Genomic DNA, 27,107 nt, shown 5'->3' on the forward strand with positions numbered 1-27,107 from the left:
CTCCTCTCCTCTCCTCTCCTCTCCTCTCCTCTCCTCTCCTCTCCTCCCCTTTTCCCCTCTCCTCCCCTCTCCTCCCCTTCCCTTTTCCCCTCCCCTCCCCTCTTTTTTTTCTCTTTTTGTTGTTGTTGAAGCTCCACTCTGTATGGAGTGATAAGCTTTCAGTGTTAAATAAAGTAGATTCCAGACTGCCCAGGGAAGTGATAGAGTCACCTTCTCTGGAGGTATTTAAGGAAGGGGTAGATTATAGTACTGAGAGACATGGTTAGTGGACATGGTGGGAATCTTTGGGGATGTACTTGATAATCTTAGAGGTCTTTTCTATTCTATGATTCCGTGTTACAGAGCCAGGCTATATGTCTGAAAGCCTTATCTTCTAAGGTCCATTGTCCCCAAATTCGCACTTCTGAATGTACTCTTCCAAAGTTAGACACCTGGCTCATTAATCAAACATTTTCCTCACTCATTGTCACATCTGTTAAATCACCAGTGCATAATTAGAACAGTGCTGGTTTAACAACTCTTCAGAGCTGTCTTATTTTAATGAATAGTATTGTGCAGATCCAACATAAACAGTGGCAATACAAGTTCCCTTCTTCTGTGTTAAAAGGTTTCCATTGTGGAACAGTCAGCTTTAGATGGGAATTATTAACTTGCTTTTAGTCTGTATTCCCTATCCTGTTTGTGTGTGCTCAAGTTGCCCAAAGCAGGGGCAGGTTTTTTCTTAGTAATGTCTGTTGAAAACAGAACTGCTGTGATAAACTCCTTGTGTAGGGAGAAGGGGCTAGCAGTGATATAAGGGAATTAATTGCTTTTGAAGCATGAAAAATATCTGTTAGGTTCTCTGGAGGTCTTAATTTAAAGATGTTTTCTAAACCACATCTGTATGTATGTATTTGTGTAGTGCATCTTGTTCAAGCTGTCTGGGAAATAGTTAATAACTAATAAATAGCTGCTATTTTGAGCCAGCAGCATATGAATGTTAACAGCTGGAGGCTGGGCAAGTCTTCTGTTAGATAGAGCCAAAAAAAGCCCGCACATTAATCACTGTGTGGCATCCTGATGTTTGTGATGCTGCCTCAAGACGTGATCACAATATGTTCTCCATCATCTGTTTGAGGTGCCTATCACCAGGAGTATAAGTGACATGCTTACCAGTCATTTAGCACTTAGCAATACTTTATTGCATGTTACAGTTCCAAAATAAATGACATGATGCCACATTTAGCTAAGCAATTTCAGTGTTTAACAAGCATTTTATTTATACCTTTTGCTGTCACAAAGCCACGAAGAGCAGGTTGCCAATTCACCCACAACCTACCTACAAGGCCTGGATATTCTGGGTATTCAACCTAGCTATGAGGCCTGGGTATTCTGCAAGGGGGAGGGTATGGAGGGCCGCATGGTTTCTTTTGCTTGTTGGAGTTGTTTGTCTGTACCCCTGCGATGCTTCTAGGTCTGCCTTCCTCATCAGTTTTATAGTCCTACAACCCAAAACAAAAATAAAAAAAAAAAAAAAAGATGAGAGGAAAAGTGTATGGGACTGTGTTCTGTTATGGTTGTTTCCAGATGGAGCTGGACTCAATGGATTCCTGTGAGTCCCTTCCAACTCAGAATATTCTCTGATTCTATGAAGTGTGTTTTAAGACTCCTTTAGAAATTTTGTTTCATTTCTTTCTCTTAACAAAAAAGAATAACTGTGATAATGGTGGATGTATGCAAAAATATTCAGATGCCAGACATGCTCCCTAACAAACGCTTAGCCAGTAATGAATGTAGCACAACTACTTAAGGCTTTCCATTTCAGATGATGAGATATATTTTGAATAATCAAATAAGGAGTTTTTGATTTGTGTGTGATACCCAACAATGCAAGTATTACTGTTTTCAGCTTGGAAAATAGAATACGGTCTTGCATCCTAACAGGTTTCACCCAGCTATATGCTTTGGACTCTTCTAAAACCCTGCCATTTGTGACCAGGTTTCCCATTGGATTTCTCTGCCTTTCCACAACTCTCCTCAAACTCCAGGGGAAACTGCATCAGAGTGTGCAGCAAACAAATCTTAGTGAACTGCAAACCTGTTTTTCAGTGGCTTGCTAGGAGCATACCCTAGAGCATCATATTGTTGTGTTACTGCGGGCCATCTTTTACACAAGGATGGAGAGGAAAGGATTACTTCTTGCTGCCTGCCAATTAGTGGATGGCATCAGAATGGTGAGAGAAACAGAAGCCTTGGCTCATGAATCATGATTAGGCTGTAGCGGCCCAGCTGTGAAAACTCGTAGAAACTTTGCAGCCAAAGGCAGAGAATGAGAGTTTTAGTCTGAACAGCTTTTAGCATGAACTGTTTTGTGCTGTTATATACAACACTGTTCATAAATACCCCTTCTTGTTAATAGTTCCATTTTGATTTTTCTTTTTGTTTTGTTTGTTTTTTATCCCCACACATCCTTTCCTCTTTTGATGGGAAACTCAGTGCAGCATCTTAATGCAATTACAGTTCCTTTGTTGATTAATGTAGGTTTAATTGCAAGAGTAGCTTACATGCTTGTATTTTAAGAGTCTTGTGTAAGAGATTAATGAAAGATTGAATAATGCTGAATGCATTAAACAACATTATATTATATAACCAAATAAATATTAAGAATTGTTACAACAGTGGACACTTTAATGAACCCCCCCTTTTGCTAAATAGGTTATAATAAATGCTGAAAATGTGATGTCATATTTAGCAATGTATGGAAAAAGGATGACAAATTTAAGAAGGGAAGACTGTACAGGTGAAATATAACTAATTTACGGATAACAGTTTATTTGTTTAAAGTATTGTATAGTTGAATAGAGCTGATAGCTTTTGTGGGGATTTTAAGTCTTGATGTGGCAAGTCAGAGCAAATGTGAAGGAGATAAAGAAAATGACCTTTCCTTCTGCCTTTCTTCTGTCCACGTTTGAAAGGGGACATGGGTGTATATGTAGGGCACAGTGCAGACAGAGCTCAGTTACCATCAGTCTGCTATCCAGCTTATTCTGTGCAGTGATGCAGAGGGAAACGAGCCCTGATTCTGCAGCCAGGGACCAGGCCTAATTAGCTGCATATCTCCCTGTTTCAAAGCTTATTTGTCCAGGGCTATAGTTCTTACAAATCAGGCAAAGAAAGATAAACATAGAGGCAGAATCATAAGGGACAGCATTTAGATCTGTTTTTTTGAATAAGGCTCAACAGCTCCTCACAAAGCAAGGAGCTTGAAAAGTGGCTGATATGCAGACATGGCATTGGAAGAAGCATTTTCCAGATGACAAAATGATGTCTAAGGCTTTTTTAAATTTTTTTTCCCCCCACTGTTTCCAATATGATGTTTTTTCAATACTTTCTTTTTCTTCAAAATTCAAAACCACTCTTCTCCTGAGAAAAGAACAAATCATTAAGGTCAAACTCTTGACAAACTTCTTTTTAATAAATAAACATATCTATTCCCTGTAGCAATCATCCCAGTACACAGTCTCCCCAGGGTTTCAGCAGCATACGTCTAGTTTCCCATAGAGAGGACTGCAGTTTTCTTTTAAATCCACCACGTGGTGATCTTATCACCTCAGTCAGTGAGTTGGTTGGTGTTACCTTAGGCACCTATACAGGGAAAAAGTGGAATCTGTCTCTCTTTTGTTTTAGTCCACTGATGAATTCTGAGTTTATTTTCCATGGTGGACAGGAGGAATGGTTATAATGTGCTTTTTCTCTGCTTTTGAACTAGAAGGGTTTATTCTATGCACAGAAGTGCTATTTCTGAATTTATTTCTAAGATTGTCTGAAAACAAAAGAAAAAAAAAGTTGTAACTTAAACCCCTCTGAAATTCTGTTTGAATTGAACATTTGATTCCTGGAAAGGTTGATTGTAAATCCAGCTTTAAAAATAGGTTAATAATGTTTTTAGGGCAATTTCAGTAAATCAGCATTGCTATCAGCCTTAGCTGTGCAAACTTGTTTTCTTATGGCCTAATTTTTATTTTCTTGGTTCTTAAGTGGAACATTAAAAAGTACAAAATAGCTTTATGGTTTTTTTCACGAGAATTCCATTACACTGAAAACTGTTCTGCCAAAGCCATTCCCTGCAATCAAGAGATTATGTCTCAGTGGCATTGCGCTTATACTGTGTGTACAAGGTTTTGCTGGAAGCATACAAAATTTTGCAGTTGAGCACAAGCTGGATGAACAAAGTCATTTTCTGTAGGATTCAGATTAGTTTAAATCCCAAATCCACAAGATTCCACTTGGATACAGAGTATGAGAGTAGCTCCTGGTGGTGGTGTTTCATATTGCCAATACTTTGCAGCTGAGCTAGTCAGGTGTTAGCATTAATTGTATTACTTTTGTGGTGGTATAATAAGTAACTGAAGATTTTTATTAAATGCTGGAAATGTTAAGTGCCACATTCCCTAAGAAAGAATTGGGATATCTGCCTGGGTTGCATACTGCTTATGTTTGAGGTAGTAGGGACAATAATTAATAAACTGAACCAAATCCAAAAATTTTCACATCTAGAATATTTTCAGTGATGTGCCAAACAAAAGGCATGTTGTCCATGCATTTAGTTTCTGGTGGTTATCTCATGAGAGGTTCTTTGTACGTGGTGGAAATCTATTCTTTGTACTTTATAGATTAAAAATTTCCTCACAGCCTTAGAAGATCCTTTTGTCTTCTTGCCTCAGGACAGCTGATTTATCTTCATTCTGTTTGCTGTTGTGCACAGTTTTTTTCTCCAAAAGTTATTTTTTCCTTTTGACTGGATTTGGGTAATTTGGTTCTAGTTATGTTACATAGTAACTTCAGTTTAGATTGTACGTCAAAATGTTGCATCTTCTTGGCTTATTGGATGATTAGCCTTATGAATGAATTGGTCTGTGATTTCTGGTTAGTGTACTCCTTAATCTTTAGATTAGCAGTAGGATTAGGCTAAACATAACAGGATGCCCAAAAAGCAAAATCAGAAAAGGTCTTTATATGTTGTTCTACAGAGCTATTTATACATTTTTCCTCATCTCGTACCTGTGTGCTTCCATTAGTTTTTCTATACTACTTCTTATTTTAATTCTTTTACTTCTCCCTTCCCCTCTCGTTCTGCAGATACCTCAAGATTCATTAAAAATTACTTCCTGCAACACACTTTAAAGCACACTTATCTTTCTTCTACATTAGATGCATTAAATTTTTTTCAACATCAATGTTATCCTTTTATTGAGTTACAACCCTGAATTCTATTGGGTGTCATGTAATCTTAGCTAGATATAAAACAATATTAGTTTTATACTGGTATTTTATGTTCCACTTTACCTTCCACTAAGCATTTTACTTCCTATAAGAAAGAGGATTTTTCTTTAGTGCAAACTGTCATGCAAAATGTTTCTGTGTGGTGTTGAAAGAAACATAGTAAGGACACAGTGCATATCTATTCTTTTTTTTGTAGTAGTAGTAGTAGTAGTGCATTATCTTTATAGCTTAACCAAGTGACAGGTCTCCCATGTAGTCATTCCTGATGAACACACCAACCAAAACATCTTCCCTCTTCCTTTGAAAATGAATCGGTTTTAATTGCTACCTTTAAGCTTAGTGTCTGTAATCATGACAAAAAAAAAATTCATCAGCTTCTGAATTTGTAATTGGTCTTGAAGCCAGATTCATGTCACCACTCTACTGACACCTGCAAATTAGACTAAGAATTATTGCAGTCCATCTTTTGTGTAAATTAAGGTTTTCCTAATCAGAACTGTTATGAATGGAGAATTATGAAATTAACTGTAATTTGGAAAAAAGTGATCTTTCCTTTTGTGTACTCACTTTTATTGTTACTTCATTTGTAGGTAACTTTCAAAGCATCGAGATACTCAGTTTCACCAGACTTAAGATTTGTTCTTCTTGCATACGATGTAAAACAGGTAAGCCAACAGTTCATTGGTAAATAATCCTTTAAATTAAAAAGCAGAAGCCCTTGTTGTTTTGTGTATTCTGTATGTGACTCCACGTAACATAGTTTGAATCAAGTACTTAATTTCTCTTTCCATGACTTTCTAATAAAATGATGGTAACATATGTATTTAATCAGAAATACTGCAAGGTTTTCAATTGAAGTAAATTGCTCTGACTTCTCTGTAGTGTTCCACCTGTTGTATTGTGGAGGTTTCATAATCCTTAAACTCTTACTAGCTGATTACATGAAATATTCTAGATTATATGAAATATTCTAGAGGTATCAGTGTAAAATTACTCATCGACTTGAGACTAGATCCAAGTAGATATTTTTCTACTGATTCTGCTGGATTCATCAAACTTTTCTTATAGCATGTATGGACGGATCAGCAAGAAAGAGGTATTGTTTGGTTAACTGGTTTTGTTGTGGAGGGTTTGATTCTTATGTAAAAAATTCTTTCTCCTTACCGTTTCCCTTCTTCATTGTTCCTTATTATGGAAAGAGTTCTTGTAATCTTTCATAATAACTTAATTTCCTTATTTGACCTAGTGAAATTTTTATTTTGAATGAGTTTGTTTAGGATTTTCTTAGCAATGCAGGCAATAGAGAAAAACAGAAAGTCATGAAAATATCCTCCTCACTAGACTTAAACGCAGCAGGGTCAGTGTTGAATCTGTCCCTCAGTAAATGTGATCCACTGACATCAAACAGCAGTGATGGTGGTTAGCTTTGGATGAGGGTTGTGATGCTTGTTCTGGAGTCCTGTGACTGATCTCATGGTTTTCAAACCAGAACAATGTTTACATGCTCTAGAAGTGGTAGTGGCAGTGCTAAAACTGGTTAATAGCATGCTGTTGTCAGCTTGATCCTCAGTTCTTGTTAGCAGTAATGCCATTGAATTTTCTCACGTTCCGAAAAGAATCTATTCCTTAGGGTAAGAAGGAAAATTACCAAAAAGTGTAGTCCACTTTCAAAACTTAGTAAAGTTACTATTGTGAATATGTGGTAAAAAGCAATTTTTTTTATTTTTTATTTATTTTTAAAATATTCTGATTCTTGAGAAATTTCTTAGGCTGGCGAGGCACTTCCATGTTTTCTCAAAATCCTGGGGGGATAAGGTGTACAATGCCTTGGGAAACCTCTGTATATCCGTGTCATTATTTCTTGTATCATGAAGGAGTAAGATAATGCTCTTTTCCTGGATTGCCTTGTGTTTTTCCTCAATCAGAGCCTGATGTAGTGATTCTGGAAAAGAGGCGATCCACTCATCTTTCTTTTTCCACTTGTTCACCATCACTCATTAAATCAATTGTCTATAAAGTTAAGAAAAATAAACTTTGTAAATAAATTGGAGATTTTTAAATAAGTAGCAGGAGAATCAGGGGAGACTCTTTCCTCAGAAGAATGTATTTGAGTGTAGGACGATACATTTGAATATATCTTCTTACAAAAGTGAGGATTTGCTTCTTGTTGCATATTAAAACACAGTGGATTTTAAGGGGCAATGGTTTAATACCCTGTAAAAGGAACTGCAAATAACTTGCAGGCATTTAGGTGGCATCTCTGGAAGTTTTAATAGATCTCTGGACCTGTTTCCCTCTGTCACTTATTTTTCCATCTTTGTTACGGTTTAGGTGATTTAATTGCACTGTAAGATATTTGATGGGTTTTCTGCTCTTACTGAGTATTGAGGCTTTTTTTTTTAATGATAATGGTTGTTTACATACATTAGTATGTGTTCTTTGTAACATACAGTGATGCAGCTGGAACAAAGTTATTAATCAACAGTTTTATGAATAAGCTAATGTGCTTCAGCTGAATGGATTGAAAATAATAGAGGTAAATGTTTCTTCAAGACATTTTTTCATGGAATCATAATTGGAAATAAGGTTATTTTGATGTTTCGATTAAAAATAAATGTTGAGTTAAATTTAGTAGTTGAATATTTATTTTACTATTGTCAGCATTTTCTTTAATCTATTTTATGCTTGAAATAGCAAACTTTAATTAAATTTGCAGTTGTTTCAGCACAATTAAGAATGTCCTCTATGCATAATGGCACATAAATCTGCATGAAAATAAGGCATCTTTGAGTACAAAACTAATAATTGAATGAATTATTTAAACCATGCATAGTGGAAGGAGCAAAACTGTTCTATTTGGCATAGCAGTTGTTTTAGTGCATCTCTATAAACTTGGAATTCCTTTGCTGTGCAATTCAAAGTCTTGTAAATTGATTTCTGGACATCAGGATCTCCCCATCCTTATCATAGCAGATCATAAGATGTAAGCCAGCATTTCTGGCATAAGCACTGCAGCTGTCTGGCAAATTCCTATTTTTTTTTTTAACATAAGTCTTTTGCAATTTTAGAGGACCTTTCTTTGTACTCTTTGCTGTAGCATTCCATGCTTCTGAAATGCTTTCATCAATTCTCCAAGTATTTGACTTTGCCATAACTTGCATGGATTGACTGTATGTAGTTCAGATTGGTCATTCACTGTAATTTGATTGGCATCACTGAAAAAGTCTAATTTTTGCAAGGCGACAGATCAGTATGTAGGAATGAATTTGAGAAATTAACACACGTGTTCTTGCTGAATGTCCTACCAACCTGTTTCTTCTGGGACCATGCGAGTGCAGCAGCAGGGAAACCTTTGTGTGTATTGTGTGCAGGGGGGGGACAGTTCTGCAGTGATATATCCTTTTGATTTTGATTTTTCTTTGAAGATTATCACGGTATGAGCAGAGAATGTGATACTGTGAGAGTTTGAACATCTAAGCCAGTTGAGATTTCCAGAGGAAAGGTTGTTTCTCTATTGCTTTTAATAACGTGTGTGTTAAAATGACCTTTAAACCTTTTCGCACTCTGCTGGTGGTATTTTTCACAACTACCAAAAACTGCATTATACTTTTGATTAGAAAATGGAAATCAAACATTCCATTCTTGTGTTAATGGTAAAGGATGGGGCAGTAAATCTACAATTCTGTAGTGCAGTAAACACTTAGATGCAGAGAATTTCTTTTTGCCAGTGAGAATTTTGTATGTCTCTCAGCAGAAAGTTGTCCCTGGAGACCGAGTGAAACTAAAATAATTTTTTTTCTAGATACAAGTGCTTTTTTTTTTATTATTATTCTTTTTTTTTATCGTGGGCATCATAGGCATCTTCTCACCTTGTTCTTGCTAGAATACAATATGCCCTCATATAATGAATAATGAGCAAATGAGTAAGTAAATGGGATCAATGTCTCTTTTTCTTTGTAAATCCTTTTGTTATCCTCACTTGGTTTAATAATTTCTTCTTGTGACTTACTGTTGTTTTGTTTTTTTTTTCCTACAAAATACCCTTTCCCTTTTTTTGCTTTCAAATCCCTATTGAATACCAACTTTCAGGATTTTTTCCTTCTTTATTCTCTTTCCTATTACTAATGCTTATTTTCCTCTTTCAGCCTATACTGTGTTATTTGTGGTTTGACTTCAGCTTTTGGTTCAGAAACACGCTTAATAATATATTAAAGTTCATCTCTAGTTTAGAAGCATAAGGATTTACAAATTCTCTAAAGTAGAAAATGCTTTTCCTGAGATGGGGCTTCAAAGTGTAATGTCTTTTAGCTAGATAATTTTAATAAAATAGTGTAGTTAGCTAACATCAGTGTAAAAATAATAATTCTTATGGTAAGATTAGGATAAAAAAAATAATACTCTTCACGAAGAGGAGCTGTGAATCTAAATGGGTGGAATGTACATTTTTCATTCAGTAGGAATGAAATTTTTTTTCAAAACTGCTTCTGAATATTTGTAAATTACTGTATCGAAGGGAAGACAAGAATTCAGCAGCAAACCCCAAGAGAAAGAAGTTAGTTATCTGCGGTGCGTTGATGCCTGTCATCACTTCACTGCTGTAATCTCTATTTTTAGAGGGTAATGATAGGGAGTACCGACCACAGTCTATGGCAAATGGAGAGAGAGTAGCATGAAGGGGTGTTCTCATCCAACTCTCAGAGTTTGTGTGTGATACAGGCAGCGTATCAAGTGCACTGAAGTGCTCTTCAGGAGTTTATCTGCAGATTAGAAGAATCCATGAGGGGAAAAAATTCAGTGGAGCCTTAAATTATCTGATTGACATTAAGAGATTATCTTCCCACTAATTAGATGGAAATTAAATGTTCAGTTGTTGATAATCTTCTCAGTCAGTGAAATTAATCATTAGAATTTTTTCCGTTGAAAATTAAAGGATAAAGAAATTACCTTGTGTTATTTCTTAATTTTAGTCAAGGCACTGTTTGGTGTTAAATACTCGGAATGTGTGCAAGTGTTTTCAACAAGATTTTTATGCAGTACTTCTGAAAATCTGACTTTGAAGAGCATTATCTGGAGTATGAGCTGAAGTTTGGTAACATACAGGAAAAAAGATCAAATGAGAGCTGTCTTCCAACACAGAAAAAATATTTACCACGAGGTCTGTCCTTTCAAAAGATTTCTTATATCAGTAATGATCTAGACAGTATTTTATGTACTGATGTATATGAAGCAAATATCTGATATAAAATTCCTGCTATCGTTTTTTTTTCTCCAGAAATGCATGTTTCTTCACTATTTATGTCTTTCTTAGATCATTCTCTCTAACTAAAAAAGCCAATAACCTAGAAGATTAAATATTAAGCCTATTCTGTAATATCAGAGAATGAAATCAGCCTCTAAAATTTAATTACTGTTAGCAGATTTGAGGTAAGCAAACCAAGTGAATGGGTTGAAAACATATTCCTCTTTGTTTGGAAATTACAGGAAGTATTTTTTTGGATGAAGACTGTGGTAAGGAAAGAAAGCGTGGGATTACAGTCATATGTTAAATTATATCTATTAATTATTCCTGAATAATAATATGTGGAAACATTTGTGATAAACCTGGGTTTGCATAATATTTCTCACCTTTTACTGAGCCTCCCACATCTTGACACTATGCTTATATCCTGTTACAGTTGTCTTTTGGGTTTGACTTTAAAAATGTGTATATATTTGCTAGGTTTTTAATGCATTACCTTTTCATCAGAAAAAGGTACTCAGCTTTTTTTATCAATTCCTACAAAAGTAAAATTCATGTAGAAAGAAGGAATCGGTAGAAGCTCTTCTGTTATCCTCAGTAGGACGGAGAGTTTAGTTCTAAAGTACACAGAAACCTTCATCTATGGAATAGGCAGAAACTTTCCCAGAACCCAGAGATTTTTTTGGTTTTGTTTTTTTTTGTTTTTTTTTTGTGTGTGTGTGTGTGTGTGTGTGTGTGTGTGTGTGTGTGTGTGTTTAATGTTTCTCACCATTTTACCAGTTCTCCTGTTCAGTACTAAGTAATAATAATTTTCAAGTATTGCAAAATGCATTTCCATTTTTGAGAGTGAGGAGGGTTTTTTCCTTAGATTGTCTTACTTATGCTTGCACAAAGTGAGCTGTAAGTCCAACAAGCTGAGAATCAGAAGAGCTGAAAAATGGAAGGAATTAAGTTGTGTATAAGTAGGAACAGCACCATTAGGGCTATGATATTTATGCAGTTCTGCAAATTTCAGACTTCTTTCCACTTGATTGATGCTGAGGGTGTTGGAGAGGCTTTGAGTACTGATGCATGAAGTTAAGACACCAGACACAGTTAGCTCTTGCAACTGAAATGGGAAATTGTGGCAGCTTTCCAGCATGTTGCCATGCTGTCACTTCATACTAGCACAGGAAAATAGCTGTCTTCAGTCTCCCTGCTCCAGAGAAACGCATGCTGTAGATGAAGGACTTCATAATATCCAGTAGTGTTAAAAAGTGTTTGGTATACAAAATTAGATTAAAAAAGAGTATGCATTAAAATGCATCTTTTTTTTTTTTTTTTTTTTTTTTTTTAGAAGAGTGTAAACTGTCGTGGACTAATTACACCCAAATGTCTGTGGTACTTAAGCAGATACTTGTTCAACAGAATACACATGTTGCTATGGCAATCACTTTGTCATGTTAAGTAAACTTAAAAAAAAAAAAAAAAAAAAAGGAAAGCCTTGGAATGTTTTCTGTTGTGACTAGTGTCTCCAACCCACACACAGCTGTTCTGAAATAATGAGTTGTCTCCTAGTATATAGGATTCATCTGACAGAAGTGGCAGGAGGATCATTACTGTCATAGGTGATCTCTGCATTGCTTGGTCTCTGCATTCTTGTCAGCCAATATGAAATAGGCTAGACCCCATTTTCAACCCCTCCACCTGTTGTGCCAAATCTGTGGCACTGTTTGCCCATGCTGTGTTGCACTTTCCTGACTGGGCTTAGCATGACTTCGCTACATGTCTAAGATTGCTTTCAAGGTCTCTAGGATGATTCACTTTTCCTTATGGCTTCAGTGAATTGGACATTCCAGCCAGTCATCATACACAGCTATACAGAAAATGTTCAGTTTTGTGAATTCATGCTACAGAGATGAAAGTGTAGTTTCTTTGGAATATCACCTACTTCTTAGCTCAGCTGTTACATAGCAGGGCAGGTTTGGGGTGGATGGATTGCCTACCTTCCTTTCCAGAAGTGGAGGAACACTGGTATGATACACATGTGCTGTGCAGTCACGCCCATCATCTCTCTTCAGAGAGTCATTATGGTCAGAATGAGTGAAAACACTTCCCACTTCTTTTTCTTTTTTTTTCTTTTTCTTTTTTTCCCTCAAAAAACGGTGAATATTATTGGTATAGATATTTTTCCTTCACTGTTCAGGATAACAAGGACAGTTATGCAAGGACATACTTGACAAATGCTCTTCATACAAAGAGCAATTTTGTTAAATGAAACTCTTTTTCTATTTTTATAAGTGCTCTCTTAAATTCTGATCTGTGAACATCGTGCTTTTAGAGCCTGGGACTATGCATTGAAATATACTCTTTGGCAAGTGCTGGAAGGCGTGTAACAATGACAACACAGTTCATTATTTGCCTTTTCCAAATGTATGGGTTTGCACTTTGGCTTTTGCAAATTAAATTGTTTCTTCTACATTGGCCATCTGGAGATATATAGGTACGGTACTATTTTATAAAGGTAAAATTAAGAAGCTCCCCCTGACTGCTGTGATTTTGTTGCTGGTCAGACAAATGTTGTTTTGAAATACTTTGGGTGGTCATACTGCGCTTGTAAATCTGGTGGAAATTGCGAATAGTCAGTAGTAGATAAGTTTTCTGGGCTTTGCAGACAAGAGGCAATGGAAGTATTACCCAGGAAGTTACCTGGTATCAGCAGTATTGCCCAGGGGAACTGCAGACATCCCTGATTTGCAGGTCACATCTCTGTCTGCCGCAGTTTGAAGGCTGTTGCTCTTCGTCTTCCCTTCTGTCTTCTTCCATTCATTACAGTAATTTCTTTTAGAAAAACTATACAATATAGTAGTTATATTGATTTGAATTGAGTGTGATATTTCCTGATCCACTAGTCTTTCAATCTGTTTTGGATGTATTGTTTTAATTTGGGAACTTGAAGATTTGTCACGCAATACCTGAAGTTCCCTTCCGCCATCCTTCATAAATTTACTGTTGCTTAACATCACTGTGATAGTATGCATTTTCTCTTACTGCATTTTATGGCACTTTATGAATAGCTTTGGTTCTCTGGCTTTTCTGTACATTTAATGGAGCATACTGTGCATACATTTTATTAAATAAATACCTAAAAAAGAATTATCAGGAACTGAGTGTAATGGGACTTAAAAGAACCATCCCTCTGCCTTCAAAGTGCTCCCTCTGCCTCTAAGCTCTCGATGAACACAGTGGCTCAACTTCAGAGAAAGCCTCCCTCTGTCTAAGGTTCTCACTGCCTTCAGCCACTCTGGAAATATTGGAGCAACTTTGAAGTTTAATTACTTCAAATTCTGACCAGAGTTTCATCTGATTAGCTTCCAATTTAAACAGAATTTTGTTTCTGTTGTTTTTTCTTTTTCTGAGCTAAAACTTTATAATGCCTTCTGAGGCAGAATTCTATATGGAATGGGCAGAGTTGCTGGGGAAAAAAAAGGACTCATTTGGAAATGTGACTTTGTGGCATATTTCTTGCTTAAACACCAAGTATTTATGATAAATATGTTTTCAGTGTTGGGAAATGTATCACTCTTTCTTTGTGTGTGTGAGGTTTTTCACCCAGCCCTGTGCCATGATGCATGTAAGGACTATGGACAGTTGGCACATGACCTGTCTTTAATCTGAACATCCAACAGCAGTATAAGTGTGACAGCATGCGTTTAGCCTGAATCATACAGCAAGTGCAACAGAATGACAGAATGACAGAGACTGCATTTGTGTTTTTCCCCCTCCTTGTTGCATTTGAACCAACAACACTATTAAAATTCACACAAGGGGTTGTTATTCTCAGATCTTGCTTTGGTTTTGTTTCACAGTAATATTGAAGGTTTGGTCCTTAGCATAGATCGCGAAATTTCAGATGTCATATCAGGAAGCTTTATCACATGAGCTATTAGCTGTGAAGTTGAAGACATTGGATGTATGTATGCACATAAATAAGTGGGGGGTAAGAGAGGAAAGATGTCTGTATAGAAGGATAAGTGCAATGTATTTCATCTGTTTATGTATGAATACGGCTTGCACTTTGTAAAGATTTCAAGTTGGCAGAGCTTTTATTTCCTTCACCAATTACTACCATCAAACTCTTCACAATACTGCAGGAAAGCTTTTTATGTTTATCATCTGAAATAACTCATGGAAATTTGCAGCCTACTTAGGCACCATGTCTGTTCCTATGCAGGGTAGCTGCAGGTTTGTTGGATGCATTATTATAGCTTGAAGTGTTCCACATTGCTGAACTCTTGTTTTAGTGAGTAACTTTGAAGAGGATAAACTGATAATAGAATGTGAGATTGGGTAAAATTTTTACACAGCATTACATATTTTACCACCTCATTAGTGTATTAATCTTTCAAAGTTTGTAACTTGTTTCTTGGATATTAATTGAAGGAAGCGTACTGGGAAAGGAGTTTGAGGTTGACACAAATGAATTCTGTGTTTCATGAGTTAGTTGTCTGTAATTCTTCTAACAATCCTCTGGGCAGGTTTACCTTTTTGGCATTAAAAAAATCTCTCTTCCATCTGATTTTTCTTTTTTTAAATCAGTGCCTGCATAATCTGCTGTGGATACTTTCAGGCTAAGGAATGGTATAAGTATCCTTGACTTGAGCGGTGATTATTGTGACTTTCTCATCAAGTAACACACTGTGATAATACCCTTGAAATCTGGGATTCAGTGCTTGACTTATTAGCTTCTAAGCTCTAAAGAAATAATGTGATTAAGAGCTGGCTCCTGATCCCATTGTCTTCACTGACCTGATTCAGTGGTGGTGGATCAAGCTTTTCATGTATAACATACAAGAGTGAAATAAAACTTTAAAACTGCAGTGTCTATTCAGTTAATGGTGATCATTCTGAGGCTAAATTTTCTTGAGAAAAAGTTTGATAGACAGGTGGGAAATTGAAAAAAGTCAAATAGCAAGAGCTAACAAACTGTGATGTGTGAGCATGCCTGTAATACTCCATTTTGTTTTGAAAATATTTTTGAGCCAGCTTGAAGGCTATAAGTGACTGTATGAGTCAAATACTTTTTTTTTTTTTAAATGAGAACATCACTTTTAATAATCATTCTTTCAGTGTGGTAGTCATTTTATAGAGCTGTTGGACTCCAGAGTTCCAGCCAACTAGCAGCATGCATGGTCCTCTTCCGCACAAAAGTCCTATTGAGAGCAGAAGCCACAAATGTTGCCATATACACAATTAGGATATTTGAGAGCCTGTATTTTCCAAACATGGCAGAAATGTGTCATGGGACGATGATTTATTACAGCAACTGAAAATGAAGAGCTGTCTGTACTAGAAGAATGTAGGTGATTGTAGGGAAAATTTCTGCTCAATGTTTTGCATCAGATGTTTGTTCACAGGGTCATTGGTGCTTTCATTTCCAAGGTACTGGAATCTTAAATGAAATCTTAATTTGAAAATCCTGTGTCAACCAGTAAATAATAAGTGCAGGTTAAAAATTAAGAGAATTTTTGCTAGAATTGGAGACTAAAAGATGGTACTACTTCCAGTTCTTTTAAAGTAACTGTTTAACAGGGACAGCACATGATCTCAAAATAGAAGAATTTTAAAGCATAATTTTTTAAATAGAAAAGCCTAGGTTAGTGTGAATTTTCTGATTCCTTGGGGATCTGTACTGGTTCTCAAAAACAGAGTTGACAGAGTGGAATAAGAAAAGAAATGGGATTAGTCAAGATGTCTAGGTACAATCCATCATTTGGATGAACAGTAGTGTTGGGCATAAGTTAATAGTGACGATGCTTTACTTTAAAAAGATATATTTTGTAACCTAATAAAGCTGCTATTTCTAAGGTAGATAATATGATTATAAATATTACCAAACTGAACTTTTGCCTTTTAAGAAATGTTTAAGTCAGACTTCCCCTCTTTTAGTGAAGACGTTTAGACTCTTTCTTCTATGGGATTTGAGGGCTTTCTCAGTGGACATAATGCTGCTAATGTTGCTAGAAGGGATTGCAATTTTCAATAAATGTTTTATAGTTATTTCACTTGCTTTATTTTTCCTGCTGAAATTCAAAAGGTTATGAACATTGTTATTGCTTCCATTTTATAGACTGCTTTCCAAAAATAACCATGTTTCTTGGAGTTGCCAATCCTCCTCCTCTCCCATCTCTCAGAGTTTTAACATTTCTTATCCAGTTTCTATATTTTTTTTAACTGAATATAGCATTCTTTGTATTTCTGTCTATCTGTTTGCAAAATCTGCGCTGAGTTTTGTATCATTTCTGTTGTCTCTGCTTGGACATCTTTCCAAACTCTCACTTTCTCCCACTGTTTCTAAGGAAGCTATCATATGCTGTTAGAAAACTATCATTTCTAAGCATAATGGGTTCATAAATACTATTATCAAACATGATAAGAGGCCAGTATCTAGTTAGAGGTGCATTCAGTATATTTACCAAATCAACTTTTTACCTTCCTAACTTTTTCATATATCATTTCTTTTCAAGTCATTTTATCTCAGTCATTCTCAACTCTCTTCCCAGTTGGTAAATCAATTTTGATGTTTATTTGTATGGTAAACATCGTATCCTTTCTTCAACTTCAGCAACTTGTATTTTGATCATCTGCCAACTTGATCAGGGTATTAGCATTGACCTTCTTTATTTCTTAGCAAACTGTCTGCCCTGCAGGTGGGTGTTCCTTACTGACAAAAAATTGATTCAACGTAATGCAATGTATATTTTAACATTATATCCCTGGTAAAAAATTTCAGCATTGACAAGTTAGAGAATGTCATGTTATCCTACAGTGTCAGGAAAGGGTTAATTTTCTCCTTGCTTCTTTAGTTAACTGAACTGTTATCTTATGGCTTAGCATTAAATGGCCTCAGAATCCTGCAGACCTGCTTTGCCTTTGCAGTCTGGAATGTAAAACAGACAAAATCTCCCTGATCAGATCACTGTTAGGAAAAGTCATTTATTTGGCCTAACAACCTTGACTGTATCCTGTTAATCCAAGGAATTGATTTATTTATTTTTACTATCTTATGGGAGTTTGTAAAGGGGAGCCTGCAGTTTTCTTGGTACTTACAGTTTTTCTTATGTGTACATTTTACAATTCATTAAACCAGCCATACAAGTTAATCATCTTTGGTGCCACTGCAGTATTGTCTGAATGTGCTTGTGTATGTGTATGTTAAGCAGTTAGTGCTAGCTTTGATCAGAGGTAGAAATTATGCCTATGGGCTGTGACCTATTTGGAGAATGTGACTAGTTTATTCATTTTATTAATGATGTATGTATCAATAAATGAATGACAAAGTTGCATTATTTTGTGTGGTTCAGTTAAGATGCATGATACTTTACAAAGTACATAGTAAGTCTCAAGATAAAGGACCTTTGGGTTGAAATCTTAGAGGCACTCAGGACATAAAACAAATTATGTTCTGCTATGTAACAAATTATCTCTTGGTTATAGACACACTCTTTTGACTGTGAGCAGAATGCACATGGATGAATTGACTTCCAGAGATACTCAAAGTGAATTAAAGATAAAACTGTTGAAATCTTAATAGTAATTTTGTACAAGTTCTGTTCTCATTATTTTTTATGAACTGTATATGCCTAGGCATTTCTACCTAACTCTCTTCAGTGTTTCTATATGTTTATGTATTTTTAATGTCTTCTGGTTTGAATGTATCAAACAATCTGTTTCATCATCACCTACTATGAGAAAAGATATACTTGATTGAATTTGAAATAGAGTTCAGCCAAATTTAAATTATTTTAAGAGTCTACAACATACAGCCATCATGTTCAAAGACAGAATTTCAGATCTGTGGGAGATATTAACTTTCAAGTTGACATTTCTTTTCTGTAGCAGTGATTGCATCTGCAGATTCTGCATAAGTGGTACACTGAATAAAGTGAAAGTTTAATTATAAGGGGAAACTTAATTGAATATTCTGTTTGATTAATAATAGAGAAGCAGGAACATCATGTTTGATTTCATGCATAAGCCATGTAAGGGGTGTTGAAAGATTGCTGCTGGTGTGTGAAATGAGTTAGAATGCTAAGGTGTGCTTTTCTTACTGGGTCACTGTATTTCTGGTGACTGAGTATTGGCCATGACCTCTATGAGTTGTAAATGCGCGGATCACAGGAGCCAAAGTAAAGGTCACAAGGCTTTTACTGCGAACACTCTCAGTTGGCTGTCAACATATTATCTTCAGTATAGTGAATGGAGCACTGTCTCCTAAGTAGCAATCCAACAGCTTTATTTAACTAAGTAAAAACATACTGTGAAGAGGGAAAAGGATGAAGGTTATCCTTTCCTCAAACTACTCAAGGAATAACACACCCAGCAATTTCAGAATCAGTGGGGCCCAGTTTGCATCCTATGTAAAATAATGTGAATCTCACATAATTGCAGAGTTAAGATCACTCTGTGTGGAAACACCACCAAGAAACAAGATTCTGCACAAAATTCTTATTCTTTAATACATAGAATAACTTGCTTATTTTAGTTAAAATTGAAGACCCCTAAAGCATGTTTTTCAGTATTCTTGGTCATGATGCATGTGGAATGATGAGCTCATGTCTTGTACCCAACACAGTCTTTTTGATTGATTGATTGATTGATTTTATTTAGGGAATGGTGGAGAGCTATTGGTTTTTGTTAGTTGTGACTCATTACAAAAGTTATGTTTTCAACACTGAAAAATATGAGATGCACGGTAGAGAATTTGTTTTGATTTTCAGTAATATTATTTAGCTTTATTGAGACTGATACTTGTAAATAGATATAAATGTTTTGCCTTTGTGTGTTTTATTTCTGGTAACAGCAAGGTTTAGTAGAGCACTAGCACTGCTTGGCATTCTGATAAAGGAGGCTGCCCTGGTGATGATACTTTGAATTTTCACCTTAGGAAACTTGTACTTTCTTAGAGACCTATGCTACATCTAACTGTTGTATCTAACCCATATGTTTTTGCTCTTGAAATTGGATAGAAGTTTCTAAAATGAATGACAGCACTCCTGTGATAAGAATAGCCTTGCAGTATAGCATGGGAAAGGGGAGAAGCTGCTGAACTTCTCAGTAAGGGTGTAATGTATATAATGGCAGACAGAATGAAGGTTTTTTCTTCAGAGAATTTCTAGGACTGTATTTGCTCTATTTTATTGACTCCCTAAACCAGATAGGGCTCTGTATTGTAATTCTGGGTAAAGAAGAAAGATGAGTTGACCTGAGATTATGACAGTAACTCAATGGATTTTTTTAAAGAGATGTTCAAAATCCTACAGAAATGATGATAGTGATGTGATAATCACTGAGTAATGTCTGCCATTACCATAGGAATATATTATTATCTTAGTTACTTTTGGCCTTTAAGAGTAGGAAAGTGTAATATTATCCTCATGCATACCTTTTCCAGTTTTATTTATTGCCTGAAAAAGCATGTTTTCTTACTTCTTTGTAGCAGATTCAGCTATTGCAAATAATCAGTTTGTACTGTTCATCTTCTAATCTTTAATTTAGTGTCACACTCCTAACTAAAATGACTGATGATGTCTTCTATGAATTGAAGAAGACACAATTCTGAAAATGGCATTGCAATTTAATAAGAAATCACTTGGGAATGATCACTGTCACTCGAAGTGGCCTGTATTTATTTCCTACTCTATATACTTGGTAATTATGTTTATTCTCTTGTAATGACAACTAAATAATCAGAAGTAATAGATGTTTTGCCTGGGGAAGCTGTGGATGTCCATCCCTGGAGGTGCTCAAGATCAGGTTGGATGGGACCCTGGGCAGCCTGATCTAGTATGAGTGTCCCTGCTCGTGACAAGGGATTCGAACTGGGTGGGTTTTAAGGTCCCCTCCAACCCAAGCCAGTTTCCACTTTAGTCACTGGTGTGCACTGGACTTGCAAAGCAATAGTTATTTGTAAAGGAGTACATCTGGTTTGTACATAGGCACTCTGTATATTGGTATGGGTATACCAGGCAGTGCCCATGTTTTTATGTTTATATGGAACTGTTTTCCACCATTCCTGTTGCAGAGTAGAGTTAGACCATACCTGAGCCTAGACCCTTAGTTAAATAGTGTATTTCTCTTTTCTTGGAATTTATTGTTTGATTTAAGACACTTTCAATTCACAACAAAGCCAAACATCCATCCTAGGCACAGATATCACAGTAATACTGTAAAACACTGAATGTTTGCATGTTTTTGCATATTCCTTTCATCTTCTACAAAATGGAGTGTATGCTACATTACTATGAATAACTTTAATTCAGCAATTCCAAATCTTTCTCTTTGATTTCCTGAGATCATAAGGATGTGCAGTGGCTGCTTTATATAATGGCCGACTTAATGAGTATGGAGTCATCAAAGTTGAAGCATCAATTTCAGTTTTTCTGCTACCAGCAAAGTTTCACTCTTAGAAGATGGAATATTATGTATGTATATAATATTGAATTTTCTCTCTCTCTTTTTTTTTTTTTTCTATAGAAGTTCATATCTTAATTTTCACATGTACCCAGAATCAAATGGAAACTTGTATAAAGGTATCACATCATTTAAGTGGAAGTAATATGACCATTCTGTAGCTGACTTTGTCTGAAAAAGGACTGCAGAATGAATACATGGTGATTTGAATATGTACATATATGTATGTAGAAATCCCTCTTCAATCCACATTGGCCTTTCTTTGAGAGTATTCATATATGCAGTTCCCGTTTTCTCAGTGGAAAAATGAGTTTCCTGCTCTGCCCAGGGCAAATCTGGAATCTCATTTAGTTGGGCTCTGAGCCATGGGCTGGCAGACGTGTTCGGGTTGGAAGGGACCTTTAAAGTAGTTTAAGTTCTGCACCTTTGTAAAATACATTGTAAAATTGTAAAATACATTTGAAATGAAATTGTTCCTCTTACAGAAGAATAAGGAAATGGATGTACCTGCTTTCTTTATTTTTGAAGTTTGGAGGCCCTTCCAACTCGAAATTGAACGCAGATTGGTTCTTGTAGCAGTATGAAACAACAACAGAAACAGCGTTTTCAGAGACCTTTTCTTTAGCATACTTTCTCCATTTTTCTTCCAGCTCTTTGTGTAAAACTTCACACTCCGAGTGGATTTAATTCTGTGAAATTATCAACTTTATTGCATAACAGCTGGAGATGTTTCTCTAAATGTCAGGTATTATCAGAGCACAGCACATTTAGAAGAACTCAGACTATATAACCCCAAGGTTATCTGTATTTAAATCTGACTTCATTACATTTTCTATGAGACAGAACTTGTCTATCTGAAAAGGTCTCTAATGTTTTTCTCTCATTAGTTGCAATACTTCAAAATCAATACATAAAAAAGCTGCACAAAGTGTTGGCGTACTGAGGTTGTATGTGTTTACTCAACTGTGAGATACAGTTCTGCGTTCATTATTCCAAAAAAATACCTCTCCAAGAACAGGTCAGTTTCTTCTCTTGGAAGGACTGACAAAGGAAGATACTGTTATTTATGGAAATGAATTCTTCCCATTCTTCCCATTGTAAGTTACCTGGCTTGAAAGCAGCCCAGAAAAATATTAATGTGAATCCAGCTTAGAATCAGTTAGGTCTTTGAGTCCTTGCCCCAGGGAAGCCATGAGCCCTGGGCACAGTGGGGATGGATCACAGAATCACAGAATTGTAGGGATTGGAAGGGACCTCTAGAGATCATCGAGACCAACTCCCCTGCCAAAGCAGGTTCCCTAAACCCGGTCGCACAGGCAGGCGTCCAGGTGAGACTTGAACATCTCCAGAGAAGGAGACTCCACAACCCCCTGGGTAGCCTGTTCCAGTGCTCCGTCACCCTCACCATAAAGAAGTTCTTGTGCACATTCGTGCAAAACTTCCTATGCTGCAGCTTATGTCCGTTTCCCCTTGTCCTGTCTCCACGTACCACTGAAAAGAGACTGGCCTCACCACTATGGCCCCCACACCTCAGATATTTATAAACCTGGATTAGATCCTCTCTCAGTCATCTTTTCTCAAGGCTAAATAGACTCAGTTCACTCAGCCTTTCTTCATAGGACAGATGCTCGAGGCCCTTCACCATCTTTGTGGCCCCTCCGCTGGACTCCTTCCAAGAGATCCCTGTCTTTTTTGTACCGGGGAGCCCAGAACTGGACGCAGTACTCCAGATGAGGCCTTAGCAGGGCAGAGTAGAGGGGGAGGATCACCTCCCTCGACCTGCTGGCCATGCTCTTTTTAATGCACCCCAGAATGCCATTGGACTTTTTGGCCACGAGGGCACACTGCTGGCTCATGGCCAACCTGTCGTCCACCAGGACGCCCATGTCCCTCTCTGCAGATGGATGGATCTCAGGTGCAGAGTATCGGAAAGTCCTTGGAGGCAGGAAGAGGGCTCTGCTGATGGCAGCTGGTAGGGAGAGCACTGAGGGGCCTTCACCAGTGCGGTATTTTAAAAACAGCAATAGGTGGCTGCCAGGGCATGGAGTGTGATGGTGCAGCAAATAGAAGAGGTGAGCTGAGAAGAGAGGAGAGAATAGCAAAAAGTTCAGATTAAAAATTTTGCTTGAAGATTTAGATAACAGAATAGGGAATAAACTGATGTAAACTTGTGGATTGTACCAAACTGGGTTACTGGAAGCCAATTGTCTCTTACAATGTTAGAATTCAAAGCTATGTGAACAAATTGGAAAAATGTTTTGAATAAGTACAATATAATTCAGTAACCACAGAGGCAAGCTGCTACATTTAAGCTGGAGTAAAACAGTAAATAAGTGCTTTCTAGACAATGTATTGTAGACAACAGTATTGTAAAAATAATTTAAAAAGTGTGGGATTATAGCAGTTAACAGATTAAACACATAAATAATACTCCTTAAGAAAAATGAATCACATTTCAGTGTATAATGATATATATATTTTGTTGGAAATTTATATATTGGAAATTTATATGTTGGAAATTTATATATATTATATATATTTGTTGGAAATATATATATTTTGTTGGAAAATTGGAAGCATTATTTAGGTTAAGGCCTGAAAGAATTGTGTTTCCTTTGCCTCAACACGGAAAGGATGGGGCTGTAAGTCTTCAAACAAGTAAAAGGTTTCTGCAAATAGTAAGGTGATAAACTTCTCTTTTTGCATGCTCTTTTAGTAGGAAAATGATTAGTCTGTAGCCTACCAGATATGGATTAGATTGAATATAAAACTTTCTAATTAAAAAGATAAAAAATGAAATTACTTTCTTAGAAGGCTTGTAGAGACAAGACATGGTTAAACCAATATCTCTGGAATGCTTAATGAGCAGTTCAGTTCTGTCTTGAGACTTAGTTTACTGATTGTCATTCTGATTTTTCCATGATTTTTTGCATTAAGAATTGATATTTTAGATAATTAATTCCATACTGTTTATTAATGCAGTTCCACGCACAATATGTTGCAGTGCCTTCTGTGTAGAAGTGTCTTCTAAAAGAAATAGCTCAATAGTATTTACATAGATACATGTTCAGTGTCAGGTATCACTGACACCATTTGAGCATAAAAAGAAAATGAGAGAGAAGGCTAATCATGGAAAACAGCTTTGTACTCAAGATAGCTACCTGAGATTATATGTAACAGGAAAAGGTGTCCTACAACAGTTGGAAACTGGTATTGTTTGCTGCTGTGGAGAGTGATAAGAAACTACCATGGAGTTGGTCAGTTTGTGAGCATGATGCACTGTGTTGTAAATCTTTGATAAGCATTATCAGATCAGGGCTTTAATGAAATACTTGAAACTGATGTCTCGATGGAAATAGGAAAGCTATTGTGTTGACAGATGGGGAATTCTATAAATATCAACAAAATTATGAAAAATTGAAAGACAAAGGAGAAAAGGTCTATCAGCAGAACAGAATTAATTCTCGGGAGAGCTACTTTAGCACAAGCCACACCATCTGTGCAATCAGTTGTGCTGAAGTGTCTGTGCCCTGTTTTTTGTTTTTGTTTTGTTTTGTTTTTTTCATATTCTGTACCAGCTAGCACAGATTAATAAAATGCAGATATCTGTTCTCCTAAATTTATTGAAGTTGCTTTTTTCTGTTTTGACAAGGCATTAGGTTGTTGCCAATAACCTCTTAAATGTATTAGGAGAAGCACGTGTGGAACAGGAAGCAAACTGTCTTGTATTTTATCAGCTGGGTTATCAAGACAGGATCCAAGCTATGCTGCCTGAAGGCAATGGAAGGGAGATGTGTAGTGCTAATGAAGAAATTAAGCTTCAGAGATTCTGGTGGAAACAGCATCAGTAGCCATTGCTGTATACACCATTAATGTCGATCCTGTCTTATGTGACAGCAAACAAAAACAGGAGAAAGCAGTTTTGCAATTACTAAATGAGAGCAGATAGCTGATGTAGCTTAATAAGTGGTCTGTTATGTTCTGTGACTGTATCATCAGAGCAGAAAATAGTTATCTCAGAAATATTTAACATCAAGAACAAGTGAAAAAGCTTCTATATTAAAATAAAACAAAAGATCTGAAAATAATGTTTCATAAAGGAAAAGGATGAAAAAAAGGTTTTTAAAAAAATATCTATCAGTCACTTTCCAAACAATAAAAAAGCCCTGGAGAAATAAGGCATTGAAATATTTAGCATTTCTTGAGTTCATAGGGTCTCTTCATCTCCAGTGTTATTTGTTAGCAAACAGAGTACCTGCTGACTTAATGCTGCCAGAGTCAGTTGGAGAAATAAAAATTAGATAGGGACTGTAATCTTTTCTTCAAAATTGTCCTACTGTATGCCTTGATCTCCATTTGCGTCTTCATTATTTGTTGGCATCTTCAGCTCAGTTTTGTGATCAGAAACTGGACATGATATCTTATATGTCATATGACTTTAGACTCTTTTTTTTCTTTTTTTTTTTTCTTTCTTATTTCTTTGAGCATGTTTCACTTGAATCAGCTAATGCACATTTTTGTAAATATCATCACCACATTTCTTTCTTCTGAAAGAGTAAATTAAATTAAACCTTCACGAACACTCAAAGGAGGCTTGATGCAGTTCTGCTTTCAACAGCCAGTGATGTGTAAAATTTCTCATGAGGGATGCCTTTCACATGGGACTCGTAATGTCCTGGAAGGAACCTGTAGAAAGATCACACTATTTGAAGTATTGAGAAGTATTAAAGTGCTTAAGTATGTATCCTTCTTAGACAGAATTAGGATCTTCAGCTCCACTGACCAGAAGTAAGCACTGTCAATGGCCTCATATTTCTATGGAGATAAATTTGTGGATGGATTGTCAGAAGTACGTTTTCCCTTACGCAAGTTTGGGTCAAAATATGCACGCATGTTATGAAGCTGCCTATAAGGCAATTAGACAAATGAAAAATTTCTATAAATAATGACATATTTGTAAGGTGAAATTTTTGATCATACTGAAGTTGGATATGATGATACGTAAGAATAATATGTATAAACATAAAAGACATGTTATGCTTGAGGCTTATCAGTTTTGCTGTCATATTACAATGACTTCAGTGAAGTTACACGTGGTTTTTAATGCTGTTGATGAATAAAGCAGGAAAGATTCATATAAATTTTTTCTGTAAGTCATCTCATACAAGACTCAGGGAGCATTTTACATGATAGTGCAACTAATAGAATTTCAAATGGCAGAGATATATGAGGCTTTCAGAAGTAGTAATGCAAAGCATTCTTTTTTTGAATAATTTACTCATCTGAAATTATATATTGAAAAGGGATTGAGTTGCGTATCCAAATATAGGGTGGCCTATCTCAATTCTTGATAAAGCAGAAGTTGTTTCTGCAGTTACTCTCAACTGCAGTTTGTATCATTTTACTGTTGGCTACGTGAACTGAGTTTGATTGTGAATTAATTAACATTCTGCAGTAGATGTCTTTTTCTAGAGATAATTAATCTTATTGAAAAGTTATATATGGAATGGTTGAAGCTATAGCTATAGCAGATTTTTTAGAGGTGCCTTTTTTGTTTGAAAAAGATAAATTACATGTCTGGAAATGTCTCTTTTATATTTATATCACTTTGGCAACAAATAGCTGTTGCAGCTGGTAATATTTCATACCCCAAAGTATTAATGCTAGCCATAAATTATTACCAGTGGTATACAGTGGTTCTTACCAATCATGACAAGTAATTGTTGTTGATTGAAACAAATAAATATGATGCTTTCAATAGTTATAACCTTGTTGTTTAACTTCAGTGCTGCAAATTCATCAAGCTAGTTGAGATTAACTCTGCAATTAGATGCAGAACTTTCAGAAACAAGATATTCCACCTATAGAGGCTGGAAATTACCTTAAAAAAAAAAAAAAAAATAGAAATAGACATTCAGATATCAGTTCTAGCCAGACTTCTACTCCAGCTCAGTTTTTTCCTGAAACTGAGTGGGAGCAATTGGATTCAAAGATGTGTAGAAATTATTTTCTCAATATTACAGACAATAATTGTTGGTTATTTCTCAGGGCTTGCTCTGAAACCCATTGAAGAACCTGTTGGTAATCTCTGTTTTTCTGTCATACTGATCAAATCCTAAAGAATCATTGGCTGCATTTCACATGTAGGAGGTCA

At 36.1% G+C, this 27,107-nt stretch overlaps 1 protein-coding gene across 3 annotated transcripts in view; it reads left to right on the plus strand.

Annotated features, from left to right (window-relative positions):
• Positions 1–27,107, plus strand: part of DPP10 (dipeptidyl peptidase like 10) — a 350,176-nt gene that overhangs the window by 260,361 nt on the left and 62,708 nt on the right. For all 3 annotated transcript variants that reach the window (XM_042877726.1, XM_042877725.1, XM_042877727.1), the window contains exon 5: positions 5,853–5,927. In XM_042877726.1, coding sequence (XP_042733660.1) covers positions 5,853–5,927 — 75 coding nt within the window. The remainder of the gene's footprint in view (positions 1–5,852; positions 5,928–27,107) is intronic.

This window comes from Lagopus leucura, unplaced genomic scaffold (assembly GCF_019238085.1).
Source record: "Lagopus leucura isolate 7727_CA_CO unplaced genomic scaffold, USGS_WTPT01 Super-Scaffold_100019, whole genome shotgun sequence".
NCBI lineage: Eukaryota > Metazoa > Chordata > Aves > Galliformes > Phasianidae > Lagopus > Lagopus leucura.